General features: G+C 37.2%; 1 protein-coding gene across 1 annotated transcript; it reads right to left on the bottom strand.

Moving 5' to 3' along the window:
- Window positions 1–260: 260 nt before the first annotated feature.
- On the bottom strand, window positions 261–12672 carry cth (cystathionase (cystathionine gamma-lyase)). Its single transcript, XM_088077681.1, has 12 exons — window positions 12414–12672; window positions 9915–9996; window positions 9630–9725; window positions 9314–9423; window positions 8470–8604; window positions 8279–8336; window positions 7921–7998; window positions 6939–7091; window positions 5946–6067; window positions 5292–5344; window positions 4759–4897; window positions 261–1455 (listed from the first exon to the last, which is right to left on the bottom strand). Exons 1-12 carry the CDS (start codon window positions 12597–12599, stop codon window positions 1441–1443), a joined length of 1227 nt encoding a protein of 408 aa, XP_087933807.1. The 5' UTR covers window positions 12600–12672; the 3' UTR covers window positions 261–1440.
- Between the last annotated feature and the right edge of the window lie 2499 nt (window positions 12673–15171).

Here is a 15171-nt window from a genome sequence, read left to right as displayed (position 1 = left end):
CTTTAAAGATAATAACTGGTGTTCTACAGAGAACTGAAACTGACAGTCTCCTTGTGGAAATGTTATTGATGGTTTGGTCATTAGGAAACATCTAGCTTGCTTGATCCATCAGCTAAAACCCCTGTGTGCTGCCTACCACTACGCAGACTAAATTGGATGTGGCTTATCGACTTGCTATGGTTGCTGATGCTGAACTCACAATTACACTGCTCGTGTTTGTACGGTGGGACGGTTGAGAGGAAGCGAGAGACGCAGAGATGTATACTGCAAACTGATTTTAATGGATTTTATTGGTTACATAAATGGCATTGATTGACTGCTCTATCCCCAATGAGGCGTATAGTTGAGCTATGATGTGACTTCAGGGGGAAAAGCAGAAGGTGGAAGTGCCTGAGTGAAATATTTTTCTCTGCATTGGCAAAAAAGTCCTGACCTGGGGAAAATTCTTTTCTTATCAGGCCAGACACTTTTTTGCACTTGAATTGAATTTAACACATTTCTTCAAACATGATTATCCTGTAAAAGCCTTCAATTGATCCCATAAAAATCTTCAAACACCGTCATTGCTGGAAAATTCTGCTCAAAACATGGCAAGTGCTCACCAAACACTCCTTCATTTTCTTGGAAAATATCCTTATTAGTCTCAAAGGTGCTCAGATTTCCTCTCTTCCTCTTTACAACTTAATGAAGCACATTCTCAGTCATATCAATATTCTGCCGCTGACACAAACATTTCTATCCATCATTTCTTGTTCTGCAGAAATGTTTTTTATAAAATGATATATATGGTGCTGAAAAAGCTAATAAAATATTTGAGCAGATTTTGGCAGTAAAGAGAAATTTTTCTGACTTTTGGTCAGCAGGTGGCGACATCAGCTGCGTCTGTATGAGTCTGTTTAGTCTGACTAATGAGAGGTCAATAATACACTTTTACAGAGGAAACTAGAATAAGAAAATAATCAAAGCAGGTTACTGTTGTAGTTGAACTCAGGGCAATAACATTTGGAGACTGTTCTGTGCATTAAAATGCAGCTTGAAGTGCTCAAGTTTTTACAGAAAATACTATGTTTGGTGTTTTCTCCTTCAGAAATCAGCATTGACTGAATATAACTACGCCCAGTTTAAGCCCTCCAAGGACCACTCAAGTAAAACAAGACAAACATAAAAACAAAGCAAACCCAGCATAAGATAAATAAGATTACAACAGATGTTCTGGTAAAATAGGCAGTAAAAAGATTCTCATGTAAAAATCAGGTTAATTATTAACAGATAGCATAGTTGTTTTTTAAAGAACAAGTTGTTTCCTGATAGATGAATCTCTGCTGTTTGTGCGCTGAACTGAGGTTCAAAGTGTCGATCTGCAAGGATTTCACTCCAGGTACCTCCGGTCTTTCTCCCGACTTCGACTGGTTTCAACCTCAAGGATGCCCTGCAGACGTTTCATTTCTTTGGATGCTGTTAAAAGACAACAGGTCAAGAAAATTTTGAAAAAGTAAAATAAATACTCTGTACAGTCCACATGCAGAATGCAGCAGACAGACATGAGGCTGCAGTTAAGGGGATAGTTCGGGTTATTTATAGTGGGGTTGTATTGCGCACTTTATCCTAACACAGTACTGTATATCACACACGGTAGATGTTAGTCAGCAGGCCCCCAGTTTGAAGAAGAAGGCTGGAGTCCAGAAGCAATCTACTGCTGTAGAGGGGTAGGCACTAAATGTATTTTAGATGCCTTAAAAAGTCTCACATAAATAAATGAATATCAGTTTAAGTGTAAGCTATATTTAGAATATTTTCCCAGTTTTGCTTTTATGTCAGACAGTGATTTTCAACAGGTAAATGAAGCTGTTATATCGCCCTCTTCAAAGCCAGACTCCACTGAGAAAAACAATGATTTAGCATCACTGACCACAGGAGCTGCTTGTCTACTGCTGCCTCGAGCAGTTTGTTTGTTTGTTTGTGCTGTTGTGTGACTTTGGCTTCTGTGACACAGTAAAAGCCACCAGCTTTGACGAGAGCATAGAGGGGGAAGAAGTTGTTAATAGGTTCCCTGTTACAACAGGCTGTTTCAATGGAAAGTTAAAGCAGTGGAAATACTTCGCTTCTGTCCTCGACTCCAGCCTGTTTCTCATAACTGGATGTGTGCCAACTGACATCTACTGTGTGTAATACATACCCCATACAACACCATTTCAAAAAACCCAAACTATACTTTGATTTTTTTTTTTAAATGACACACAAACACTTTCTTGGAAAAAACAAAAAGGACCACAATCCATAAAGTGGCAAAAAAATGGTTTTGGGAAACTCAAGTTTCTGACGGTAATGCAGTGGCTAGGTGGGAATTAGTGGTGAATCAGTCAAAAGCAGCACATTAGAGCTCTGTTAATAGTTTTAATGTGATAATGTTTTAATCAATTTCCAAACTGATTCTAAATGAGCTGTTGCATTCTGGCTGTTTCATTAGCTTCTGTTTTTTTCCCTTTTAATGCATCTATGAATACAAAGGGAAAATGATGACTCAGTCAAAAATATTGTGTGTTTGTTGAAACCTCAGCCGCCATGCCAGGCCAGAAAGAAACACAGAGGTGCAGTAAAACCTCAGATGTCAACACCAGCCGTTTGATGGGAGAAAAAGGGTGATAAAAACGCAGATGGCTGGACGATCCAGGCCAGATCTAAGAGCCAACTGTGCACACAAAGTGAGAAAAGCTGAAACTAAGCAATGAACTTGAAAATGGATTCTAGAAATACTGCTGCACCTTTGATGAGCAATCTGTTGGTCTACAGTGCAGAAATACTTTGATTTTCTTCCACAACAAAAGTAAGGACATGGCGCATGCAGCTAATAAATCAAGTGTTTTTAAGATATGAGTGATGAGAGAATCTATACATCCTTTTTAACTTTAAGAGGGTAACACAAAGAAGGATGACTTTGGGAGATGACACATGAACAATATAAACTGTCAGGAATTGCTGAGCAAGTGCAAACGGAGCAATATCCACAGTGGACCACACTGAGGGGGACTGATAGATCTGGTCATGAAAAGTTCAAAGCGTGCGACCACTGCATACCTAACTCAATCCTGGTCTGCAACTCTTCCTGGCCTGGCTCTCCCTAAATGTCTCCCAAGATAATTGCCACTTCTTCCCTGGACCATATTTGGCTTCATTTTGACCAATGTGCTTTACTGCATCTCTCAGGTCAAATACATAGTTTGTTGTGTACCTGGAAATGTGAAAGTAAAAAAGGTGCAGCCGGCTTAGTTTCAGCTCTTAATGGGAACAGTTAGTTGAACAGTAGAAATTAGAACAGTCATTTTTAAATATTCTTAAAATCAGTGGTGGAATGCAACAAAGTACATTTTCTCAAGTATTGTACTTAAACACAGATTTGAGGTACTTGTACTTTGAGTATTTCCATGTCTCTATATACTTTTACTCCACTACATCTCAGAGCAAAATATTGTGCTATCAACACATTTATCTAAGTTAGTTACTTTTTCATTGTTGTTAAATAATTTTGAGTTTTTAGATTTTCCTGCACTGGGTACTTTTACTTTTAATATATTAAGTGCTTTTTTTTCTGAATAACCTTTAAATGCAAGATTTTTACTTGTAACAGAGTATTTTTACAGTTTGGTATTAGTAGTTTTACTTAAAGTAAAGGATCTGAATACTACCAATACTTAATATAGGTATTTTCTGGACACTTGCTTGCGCCAGTGTTTTTTTTTAATAATACTCACAAGTGCAGGTCTTAACTCATGTGACATCCCACTCAGCTCTGAGGTAAGAGATAACCTTGTACTAGTAAAGTACACAAAGGCACTCAGGTGCATTTAACCTCTGATTAATCATTAGTGAGCCTCATGTAGCAACTGGATCTCCTTTCGCAGAAGTTATCCCATATAGCACATTATCCAGAATGCTTTGGAGGTGTGAGGAGTTATGTTATGTATGTATGTTATGGATAGTAATGAAAACATTAATGCCTGAAACAGTAGAAAAACTGCTTTATGGAGACTTTTTTGTTTGTTTTGTTTTTAAGAAAATGGGTTTGGAGGGCATGTTTTCTTTAAAAGTTTTTGGCCATCTTTCTTCATTAAAAAAAACAACAAAAAAAACAAAAACATTTTTACAGATAAAAAAATGTCCAGAAGGCTTGTTTTCTTTAAAAGTTTGGTGATTTTTCTTCTCTTTTTTTAGGGTTAGGGTTAGAAAAAAATGTAATGATTAGCAATTTTTAATGCTTTCAGATTTATGGAGGCAAGTTTTCTTTAAAAATTGCAGAAATTAAACTATTTATAATAGACAGAAACCGTAAAAACAGAATTTATTGTTGGATTTTCACATTTTTCAGCTGTCCTGTACACAGTTGGAATACTGAAATTATGTTTGAATAGAGTTTGAGTCTCTGAGGGCTTTAGGCAAAAGAAAAAAATGGGGTAACTGGAAAGTCATTGATAAGTTTTGAAATTTTGTCTATGACAATGTGTGGGAACCCTGACTTTAATTGCCACAGAAAAAGGCTATAATGTATAATGTGGTTATTCTGTACACATCAAAAAAAACTCTCCCTGAACACCTCTGACAAACAAATAAGTGTGCTTTAGATCCCATCACTTATTAGGAGAGCTGAAAATCCTCCCTGCCTCCCACAAACTTTGTTTTGTCATTTTAACAGTTAAATTTTGATTGATGAAACAAAATGTTTTGAAGATCTATCTGGTACTCTGGGTGTGGGATGTTACTTACAGCAGCAGCTAGTGCTTGCTCCAGGTCTTCGATGATGTCGGCCTCATCCTCCAGTCCCACAGAGAGCCGGATCAGTGTGTCACTGATCCCCAGAACAACCCTCTCCTTTTCTGGCACTGATGCATGGGTCATGATCGCCCTAAATTATGATAAAGGATGGTGCAATTTAAATAAAAGTCATTACAGAAAGACATCCTGCTGTTTTAACAGAGATTAGAGCAATGACACAGACTTATAATAGAAGTAAAATGTCTTCATTAAAGATCAGTTTGCAAGGCTGATAGGATTTTTTTTTTATCTTGATCTCTGCTGCCCTCTTGTGGTGCTACGTGTTACATTACATCTTAAACTACAGTTGCTAAAGGTTTCAGTTTTATAAGATTGTATGTTGAAGTTAGATTTTGTGTAATTTAATGTTTTACATGCAACTTTTAAAAATATTTATACATTTTTACTACTGTTCTATTACAAATTCAAAGCAACATACTAAAATCCTATGTATGTAACATATTAAAATTCTGCAGGATACTTACGGATGTTCTGCTAAACTTTCGTAACCTCCAAGGCTCTCAGCTATTGCAAACAACTGAAATAAGACAACAGAGGAAATGAAGTGAAACATAAGCAGGGCATCAATAATGTAAACACCAAGTGAAAAGTAGTAGAGGGAATCGAGATGCTACGTCCCAAAAGTTGACAAGTAACCTACTACAGAAACCTACCAAGCCAATGTCATATTCTTTGATTACATTTCAAATATACAAACAGTAAGCATTTTGAGGTCTATTAAAATACTTATAAATTCTTAGGAAAAATTAAAACATAATCAGCATGAGGCTATTTAATAGGGATAGAGATAAACAAATTTAATGGTTTTGGGATGTACTTGAAGTCATTCTTTGGTGCAATTTAGTTTTGTGTCAGGTTTAAAGGAGCCATGTGTAAGATTTCTTGAAAACATTTCCATTATTGTTTTACCTTAGCAGCTGCAGGCAAGATTTCAGTGCTTTGATAGAATACTAATAGAATACTTATTTTATTGTTACAGTGTTTTTCACCTAACCTGCTCTCTCAGTCTGGGACTCTGATCAAGTAATTTTTCAGAAGCCTCTAAGCCCTCACAACCCTTTCCTCTTCCACAACACAAAACCAGATCTAGATCAAATATAAATTCATTGCCAATTTACTTTGAGGTTACTGAGAAAGGCGCTGGCATGCTCGAGTTTCCCCTTAATGTAGAAGGTGATCATTCCCGGACATCCTGTGCATTGTTTCTTCATCACTTCATGCTGGGGGTGAGAGGGCAGGCCTGCGAGAGAGAGGAAAAAACATGAAACAACAGTCAGGTAGTGATTACAGGATGTTATGGTCATTAAAGCATGGGCAAGTGGAGGTGTGCATGTTCATAGACAGCGTGTTTGAAACCGTTAATTGTCATTGCTTTTTGGTAGTATAAAAAAGAAGTATGACAAGTTTATTCTAGCCTCGGAGTGTTTACCTCTCCTTTAGTTTGCTGCAACTCAAACAGCTGCAGGTGTTTTTAGAGGTTACAAAAATACACCCTAAACTGTAAGGCTTTATGGATGTGAAAAGATGAGTTAATAGGCAGAGCCAGCTGTTGTGTATCATTGCAAGATGAAAGACGGAAGAATCTTCATGTGCATCATGTGCTGTCTTTTTGCAGGTATGCCTATAAGAGAGATAAATCAGAGGCAGGAGTGCTAATGAATCCATTATGCTTCATTATGAAAAAAGTGTAGTCTTTGTAACTTGTGTTTTTTCTGCAGCATGCTACTTGTGAGAGGATTATTATTTTTTGCTCATGAGCCTTTTTTGTTTTGACTCAAGGCTCTGTGTGAAGCAGCACAACCAACTGTAACCAAGTGGGTAAAACACTGCAAAGGCATGGCGTCAAATTGTAAGATATCAATTCAATCCTTTACGTGAAAAGATTATTCAGAATTCACTGTGAAAGGCCTCTCAAAGGCAAAATGTCCGTAAATGATCCCAACTGACAATACGCAATGCAACAGTTGTGTCCTCAGAACACCTCGTGGTTTATGGCGTTTCTCCACACCCCTGTAAACTATCAAGTAACAGCTGGAGCTTGTTGGAATAATGGGCATGTACAATATCCTTGTATCAAACTTGTTTGTGAAACTCCACCATTGAAAGATCACCTGGGAAGATAACACGCTCCACCCTGGGATCCGCCTCCAGAAACTTGGCAGCAGCCATGGCATTCTTGAAGTGCCGCTCCATCCGCAGGTGTAGCGTCTTCAGTCCTCGGTTACACAGGAAGCAGTCGAAGGGAGACGGGACACAACCCAGTGCTGAAACAAGGCAAAATCACAAGGGGAAAATACAAAACAAAGAGGTCACAAAGCCTTCCAAAACCCAGATCAGACAAACAACAAAAGTAGAAACAAATACTTCCTTCTGAAAAGGTTTTAAATTGGTGCAGAACTTTGGCATCCGGAGCATGTTTTGGTTGTTTAATGAGTGAATGTAGGTCATGTTGAAATAACCAGTCCACCAAATACTGAGCGAGGCAAAAAAAGGACATGAAGGGAAGTTTCTGAGAATTGTTTTCTTAACCAATTTCAGGTCTATAAGAGAAGCAAACGTTTTGCTTCTTGCTAGATAAATAACTTAAACCAGATGCCAACTTTCAAGTTAGCAATGTTTTGTCAGTTGACTTGTTTCAGGACTCGTCTAATGTACAGTATATCTAACATTCTCACAGTCATGGAAAACCTGGAAAAGTTATGAAATTTCACATTCACATTTTCCAGGCCAGGTAAAATATTAGAATTTGTCAAAATCATTGAACGTTTTGGAAAAGTCATGAAATTTTGTCGTGATTAATGAAATTGTTACTGTAATCTTCTGTACTGTAGCTGCTGATGTAACACACCTTTAATTCGCTTGTATTCTTCATCTCTTTCTTCCTGTATGCCACGTAGCTAAAATCGTGTTCGAAAAGTTTGAATCTGATTTGTCTGAAAAAAAGTTCTGAACTTTAGTCCATATAAATGTGTGGGAACCCTGTATGTCTGCAGCAGTCCTTCAAGTCAGCCACTCACAATGTAACCTGTTGAGTGACATTTTGTCCAAATGTTTTATCAGTAAAAATTTGTTTCATTTGTTCTTTCCTCTCACCATTTTGCAGAAACTTCAGTCGATCGTACAGATCATCCCGGTTCATTGAGGCCAGACCCATGACGACATCACTGTGACCTGCCAAACATAAAGACAGGAACAAGACAAAGGTTGGTCTTTTCATAAAGTAAAGTAAATGCATAATCCTTTAATTATAAGGGCAGTAATTACTGATTACATGTCTTCGTCTTTTCTCATTTTCACATGCAAGCAAACGGGCTGTTCTCACCTTTTCTATCCTTCCCAACAGTGGCCCTAGCACTGGTGCATTTTTGTGAAACAAACTTTTTTGGTTTAGATCGTATCAAATTTTGAGGAAATCTTAAGCTAGTGAAACGGGAAAACGCACACTCCTTACCGTTCATGTATTTAGTGGCTGAGTACATGCAGATATCGGCTCCCAAAGCCAAGGGGCGCTAAGAGAGCACAAGACGAGCACACAAGTTAATCAGTGACTTGTTTCCACCTGAACTGGAATTGGATGGCAGGAAATTATTAACTGCACTGTAAAAGTCAAAAGAGCATGAAGCCCTCATTTATTACTCTTACCTGGAAGTAGGCAGACATAAAGGTGTTGTCAACAACCACCACTATGTCTTTGCTGTACTCGTGGGCCAAGTCAGAACAAGCCTTGATGTCGACGACCTTCATTGTGGGGTTGGTGGGCGTCTCAATCCACACCAGCTACACAAAGAAGCAGCATGTTTAGTATGGGGGGGGGGTTATGGTGGTGGTGGTAGTAGTGTGCGTAGTAGTAGTATAGTAGTATTGCAATGTTTTCCTTTGTAATATTGTATCGATACACAGATGCCACTTATTGATTTTTTCAAATTATATAAGCTATTAATCTAATCATTTAATTGTATATATCATATATACAATCCATTGTTTTTTTCAGTCCGCAAGAAACATGTAGCTGCAATAAAAATGACTGAAAGGGGATAAACAGACTGTTAATGTGATTATCTCATTAAATAAAACAGATTCGGACTATTTTTTTTCTCCGGGGACATAATTTGCAGTTGAAAAATGATAATAATAATGTATCACAATACTGAGTATATAGCAAAACATTTACAATCGCTATAATATTGTATCGTGATAATATCATATCGCGGGGCCTCCAGGGATTCCATCCTCTAATATTTAGGAGAGTACATCCAAAATGATGGCAAACACACATTCCCCTGTGACAAATGTGAGAGATATCTCAACTGACATACTGTACACACAATGCACACAATGACTAACCAGATGGAAATGACACACCCAGATACATAACACTGGCAAAACGGTCACTTTAAATGATGAAACCTGTTGAATAAGAGATCAAACTGCACACACAATATAAACACACCACACACGTTATTCTTATCATCTTTCTTTGACCTACTTTAGTGTTGGCCTTCAGAGCGGCCTTCAGCTGCTCTGGTTTCGTGCAGTCAGCAAAAGACACCTCCAAGCCAACTTCAGCTGCGATTCTTTGGAAGTAGCGATTTGTGCCTTTGTAATCCAGAAAGTGAAACTTAGTTAAAATTTCCCCGAAAAAGAATGTGTGATTCATAAACCAACTCACACTATATGCTTTCACTTTACATGAACTAGATTTTTTTTTTTACAAGTGGTGGGTGGGTGGGTTTCTAATGGCGTGTAAGACATTTAATGGTTGCATTATATCTTTCTAGTCAGTTGTCGAAGGGGTGTCTCACCTCCGTACACATCATCCATGCAGACAATTCCATCACCTGCTTTGAGCATGTGAGTGATGGTCACTGTGGCTGCCAGCCCCGAGGCAACAGCAATACCTGTGGGGGGAAAGCAAAAATGACAAAAGATCCTTTTCATGTCAGTGGAAACACAGGCTACACGTTGCATGCATTGCCTCCATTGTGACTGCTGTTTAAGGCATGATGATCTCTTTTATTAAACCTTCCCTTTCAATGTGAAATATGCCAGTCATAATTATTTGAATGTGTGTTATAATATATACTTACAATACTTCGCTCCATCCAAAGCAGCCACAGCCTTCTCAAGACAGTTTCTTGTAGGGTTTCCACTGCGGCTGTATTCAAACCCCTACATAAAAACAAGACATTTCAGCCACTTTAATGAACATTTATACAAATATATGCTGTTCCAACATCAACAAGAAGCAGTTTTTTTGGCCCAAATACAGGTGTGCATTAATAAAGTTTAGTTTTTTGCCCTGCAGGATGGGAGCATAAATTCCTTAATGCAACTTCTTTATTGTGAAAGAGGCTGGAAACAGGCCAACAGTGTTAAACAGCACATTACACATGCCTGTACTGACTTGCCACTTTCAAACATAGGCAGAGCTTAAATGTGTCTATTGCCATATGTATGCATGACTAAAATCCGTGAGAAAGGAAGACCTCGCCCAGTAACTTACAAATATAACAACTGATTTATGTAACAATAATAACCGTTATATGAGCATATTGTTTTTTTGTTGTTCTTTTTAAGATTATTTTTTGGCTTTTATTGCCTTTATTATAGAGCAGCTATAGAATGACAAGAAAGGGGGAGACAGAATGGGGAACGAAGGGCCGTAGGCTCGAATCAAACCTGGGCAACTGCAAAGGACTCAGCCTATATTAAGCAGATGCTCTACTCACTGAGCTAGAGGACGCCCTGAGCTTATTGTTGCTTGTTTGTTGTTTTTTTTACTGTTTATAAAGAAGACATGTTTGGATAAATGAAGGCTGGATGCCTTCAGTCATAGTTGCAGAGAAGTAAATATGCAGTAGTAAAGGAAGTGGTTGATACGCCTACTGTTACGGTTCCAGTCTGTTTAGTTCTCTATGGTTTGAATATTTCGACAACAGGAGGTCAAGAGGTCGAGAGATTTGTGTGTTCGGTGGTTTGAGGTTATTCTTTTCCAAACTGAAGATGCAGCTTTAGCTGTTAATGCTTCACATATGCCTCAAGATTAGTCTTAAACTAGGAACCATTAAAAACCACTCACTCCCCTCCTTACTGGATTGGGCCTTGGGTGCTGTTTATGTGACACAATGGCACTTGCAAACTAGTAATCTTGGCGTTAGACAGATCAAGACTAAGCTACACTATAATCATTGGTAGAGATAACTTGCAGTTCTAAAAGTTAATGTGTGATAATGCCCCCCGTGTGACTTGAGAAAGATCCCTGTGAAGTATCAGTGACTTTTAAAAAAAAAAAGGCTATGCACATGAGAAAAGTACATGCAGGACTTTTTTCATTGGAATTGGATCTTAAGGGGAATCGATTTCCTGCGATACAGAAGAGGCAAAGCAAGTTGTGTTCGTGTCGCACTCTACTCAAATTGTAACAGTTAAACCTTGTTTGCAGCAAAAATGCCAACTACCTAAACTACAGGAAGGATATGATGGTAAAGGGGGAATGCTGGATAGTAACCCACACAGAATGGTTTTAGTCTGGATTCCCAGACATGGCCTTGAGGTCATTTTCAACAAGAGAGAAATAATGAAGATAAGATGTCTCTCTTAAGATAGGTTCCCTTCCAAAGACCATGTATATGCATTGGCAAATATATGTATATTTAAGTATGTCTTTATGTGTTTAGGTGTATGTTTAAGGAAATGTTTTGTAATTTTCATTTTTTGGATTGTATTCTAATATTGAAAGGCACTTTGTGAAAAGTGCTCTACAAATAAAGTTTATTCTTATTGTTATTATGAAGTTTGATATTTAAAAGGTAGTACAGGTGTATAACACATGGGCACAGTCACTAACACACACACACAGAAGCTAACAATATCTAAATTAAAATAAATGTTTTTGCATTGTTTTATCATGACCTATGTGTATATTAAGTCCCTGTATAGTTATTCCCATAACTAATCTATGCAATGTATAGAATATTACCAGACAACATTGTTGTGTATAGATTTAGACTTGTCAAGGTTGTTGAGTTGTTGAGTTTCTAGTTAAGATTTTAGTCATTTGTTTCAGTTACATAATTGCAGGGCTTATGAGGACACCCACTATCTCTGTATTTATTTATAATGGCCATTAAAAAAAATACCAGCTATTGAGGACAGGTACAAGGTTCAATCTTATGCTTACTATTCCTGGTTACTTTTTTTTGTTTGGATATTGTTTTGTTGTGTTATTCATGTTTAGCGTGGCTGCTTTAAGGCTCGATTGCCCACTGGGATTAAAGAAGTGCTGAACGCTATTCGTCCTCGGCAGCAGAGTGACTCAGTCAGTCATGATTACGCTATATTAAAAATATACTCATAAATTATAGGCTATTCTTAAGACGTACAGATATTACTTTGTTCTTTACTTGAAATGTTTTGTGGCTCATGTTATTATTTTTTAGCCTGAAAAATAACGAAATTCTAATTTAAAGCCTTTCTTAGTCCTCGTGCACAAAGCAGCGTAGGGTCTTCTTCAGGCACGTGCATACCACCGGAAACCCCCCCTGCTCCTCCGCCTTGAATAACTAGGAGCATATAGGGCTACTTACGGCATGATTTCCTGGTCCGAGCTGCTTGAACGTGGTAGACAGAGAAATCGGCGGCACTACAGCCATTGACTTCCACTGCTCCGGCTCCTGACCGACATGAATGGCCTCAGTGGCGAAGGATTTATATGCCCTGCGGAAGCCGGCGAACAGATCGCTCTCCTCGTCCTGCTTGTGATTTTGATCCATGGCAACGAGCTCCCCAAAATGTGTACCACAGTTGGCTGAGGATGAGTAGGCATTACCGCATCATTGTACCAGAGAAAGCATTTTGACGTTGCCGTTCGCTGCGCCCGTCCCCGCGAGCCAATCAGTGCTCATCAACAACCGGGGGGAGGCTGTGATTGGTGGTTCAGCAGGGGCGTCCAGCCCACGTGAGGCGGCACTTTGCGTTTTACATACATGTTCAGTCGTAGTGATGCAACGCTTCCTGTCGCTTGAGTCAGGGACAGGGGAGTTACACGTTTTACTCTTTTGTCTCAAATTAGCCGTGGTGGAAAGTTACTCAGTGCATTAACTCAAGTACTGTACTTAGGTGTAATATTTGAGGTAGTTGTACTTCACTTGAGCACTTACTTTACTTTTACTCTACCACATCTCAGACGGAAATACTCTAATTTTACATTAAGGGTATCTAGATGCTGTAGTTTCCATATTAAAACTTTTTTATTGCACGAAAAACATAAGAGCTTATAAAATACGATGTTTGACATTTTTTTATTGTGGGTGTTTATTTTTTCTTTTGACTTTTATTTAAAATTTAGAGTGGGGATGTTTGTAACAGATTGATTGTAACAGAGTATTTTAACAGTGTGGTATTAGTACTTTTATCTAAATGAAGGACAGTCTCCAGACTCAAAATTATAATTAGTTGGGCCTAGTTCTGTAAAGTAAAATGAAAAAGAATGAACTAAATCTAAACCTCCCTCTAACTACCCAATACAATTCTCAATACATTCTCACCATGCATGCACTTTCTCCACTTATCCACAAGAGATGTTTAGCTGTGTTTCCATTTGTGAGCTGTAGGGGGAGGAAGTGCTCTGTAGGCCTATTGACTCAGTGAAATTACAGTCTGTTCTGCTTCACTCTGCTAAAACTCAGTGGTAGATGAAATACCTGAGATCCATACTTGAGTGAAAGGACTTTGGTAGAAGTCAAAGTTGCCTGTTAGAATATTACTTGTTTAAAAGTCCTAAAAGTAGCTGATACTTACTGTACTTAAGTGTAAGGTATTGAAAGTAAAAGTAAATGCTAAAAAATATAAATAAAAATAAAGCACAGATACCCCGCCCCCCCCCCCAAAAAAGCCCAAAACAAAATTAAGAACTGTAACAAAGTATAATTATTAGTGTTATTGCATCACACTACTGCTTAAATGTGCAACATTGATGCAACAGATAGATATCAGAGCATAGTGAAAAATCATCACTCAAATGTCATAAGAAAGGTAAGAAAACAGCACCAACAACCATAAAATGTTAAACGACCAACAACAAACATGATACAGTTAGTCTAGAGATTGAAATAAAAACTAGGTGTACTCTAACTCTAATATGTACTAAATACACACTTTACAATGATAGTGTCACAATAATACATTGTGGATTTGTACAAGTACATACTATTGTGTGCTACAAAAAGTTGCTGGATTTCATGGATTTAAATACAATAATAAAGACAAACAAGAAATACTTTAGTAACATGCACAGTATGCTTGCCTAGAGGATCTGAAATGTTAGACAGTACTGGACACATGAACTTGTCAATATGAACAAAGTACTATGAAGTAATACCAACGTGGCAAATAAACGTTTAGTCAAGTGAGCTCTCTTCTTTAGTTGGGGAAATTATGTTCAGTTTTGCATCTCATTAACTTGCTGCCTCTTGTTGAGACAGATTGTTCCTAGCATCGCTGTGATATTGTGTGAAGATATTTTATTACATATACATATAATTTTCAATTTTTTACTCCACATTTATATACTGGAAGTCACATTTTGATATGTCAAGTACATTTTGGTGATAGCAGCTGTACTTTACTTGTAGTTCTGTTTAAGTTGTGTTTACAGTGTGCTACTGGAAGTATTGGAATTTAAGGGGATTATTAGAATAACAAACCTATTCCCAGTATATAAAGTAGTTAAATAAGATAAAATTACAACACACAAATGTTAATTACACATTAATGTTTTAACTTTTTTATGCATATGTGATAAGACTCATGGTCATTCTCTGCATAATGAGTACTTAAGGTTTTTATGGTTTTTTATTATTGCCACTGCATTTTAGAGGGAAATAATGTACTTGGTACTTAACTACATTTATTTAAAAGCTTTAGTTACTAGTAACTTTAGAAATATTTTTGCATATAGACCATATGAAAAGTGTATAAATACATGTTTAGATAAATTAAACTACTCAGTTGTTTATAGCTAAAATGATTAATCAGTTAGGTGATTGACATAAAAGTTTGTTTAATCATTTTTTTGAATAAGGTACATTTGCAATTATTCTAATAAGTTCCTCTTTCCCTCTTTTAAAAAAATAGTTTTGAGTTGTTGATTTTTGAGGGTTTTTTAAAATTATTATTATTATTATTATTATTATTATTATTATTATTATTGTCGTTGTTATTATTATTTTTATTCTATTTTTCTTCCTTTTTTTGTTTTTTAGATTTTTCTGAATTGGGTAATTTTCCTTTTCATACTTGAAGTACAATGAGCACAATTTCATGATTATGCTTAATTTTCCATAC

This window comes from Plectropomus leopardus, chromosome 5 (genome assembly GCF_026936395.1).
Source record: "Plectropomus leopardus strain MGB_pleo_1.0 chromosome 5, ASM2693639v1, whole genome shotgun sequence".
Taxonomy (NCBI): domain Eukaryota; kingdom Metazoa; phylum Chordata; class Actinopteri; order Perciformes; family Serranidae; genus Plectropomus; species Plectropomus leopardus.
Note: the sequence above shows the minus strand (reverse complement) of the source record. Positions and strands in the feature narration are given on the sequence as shown.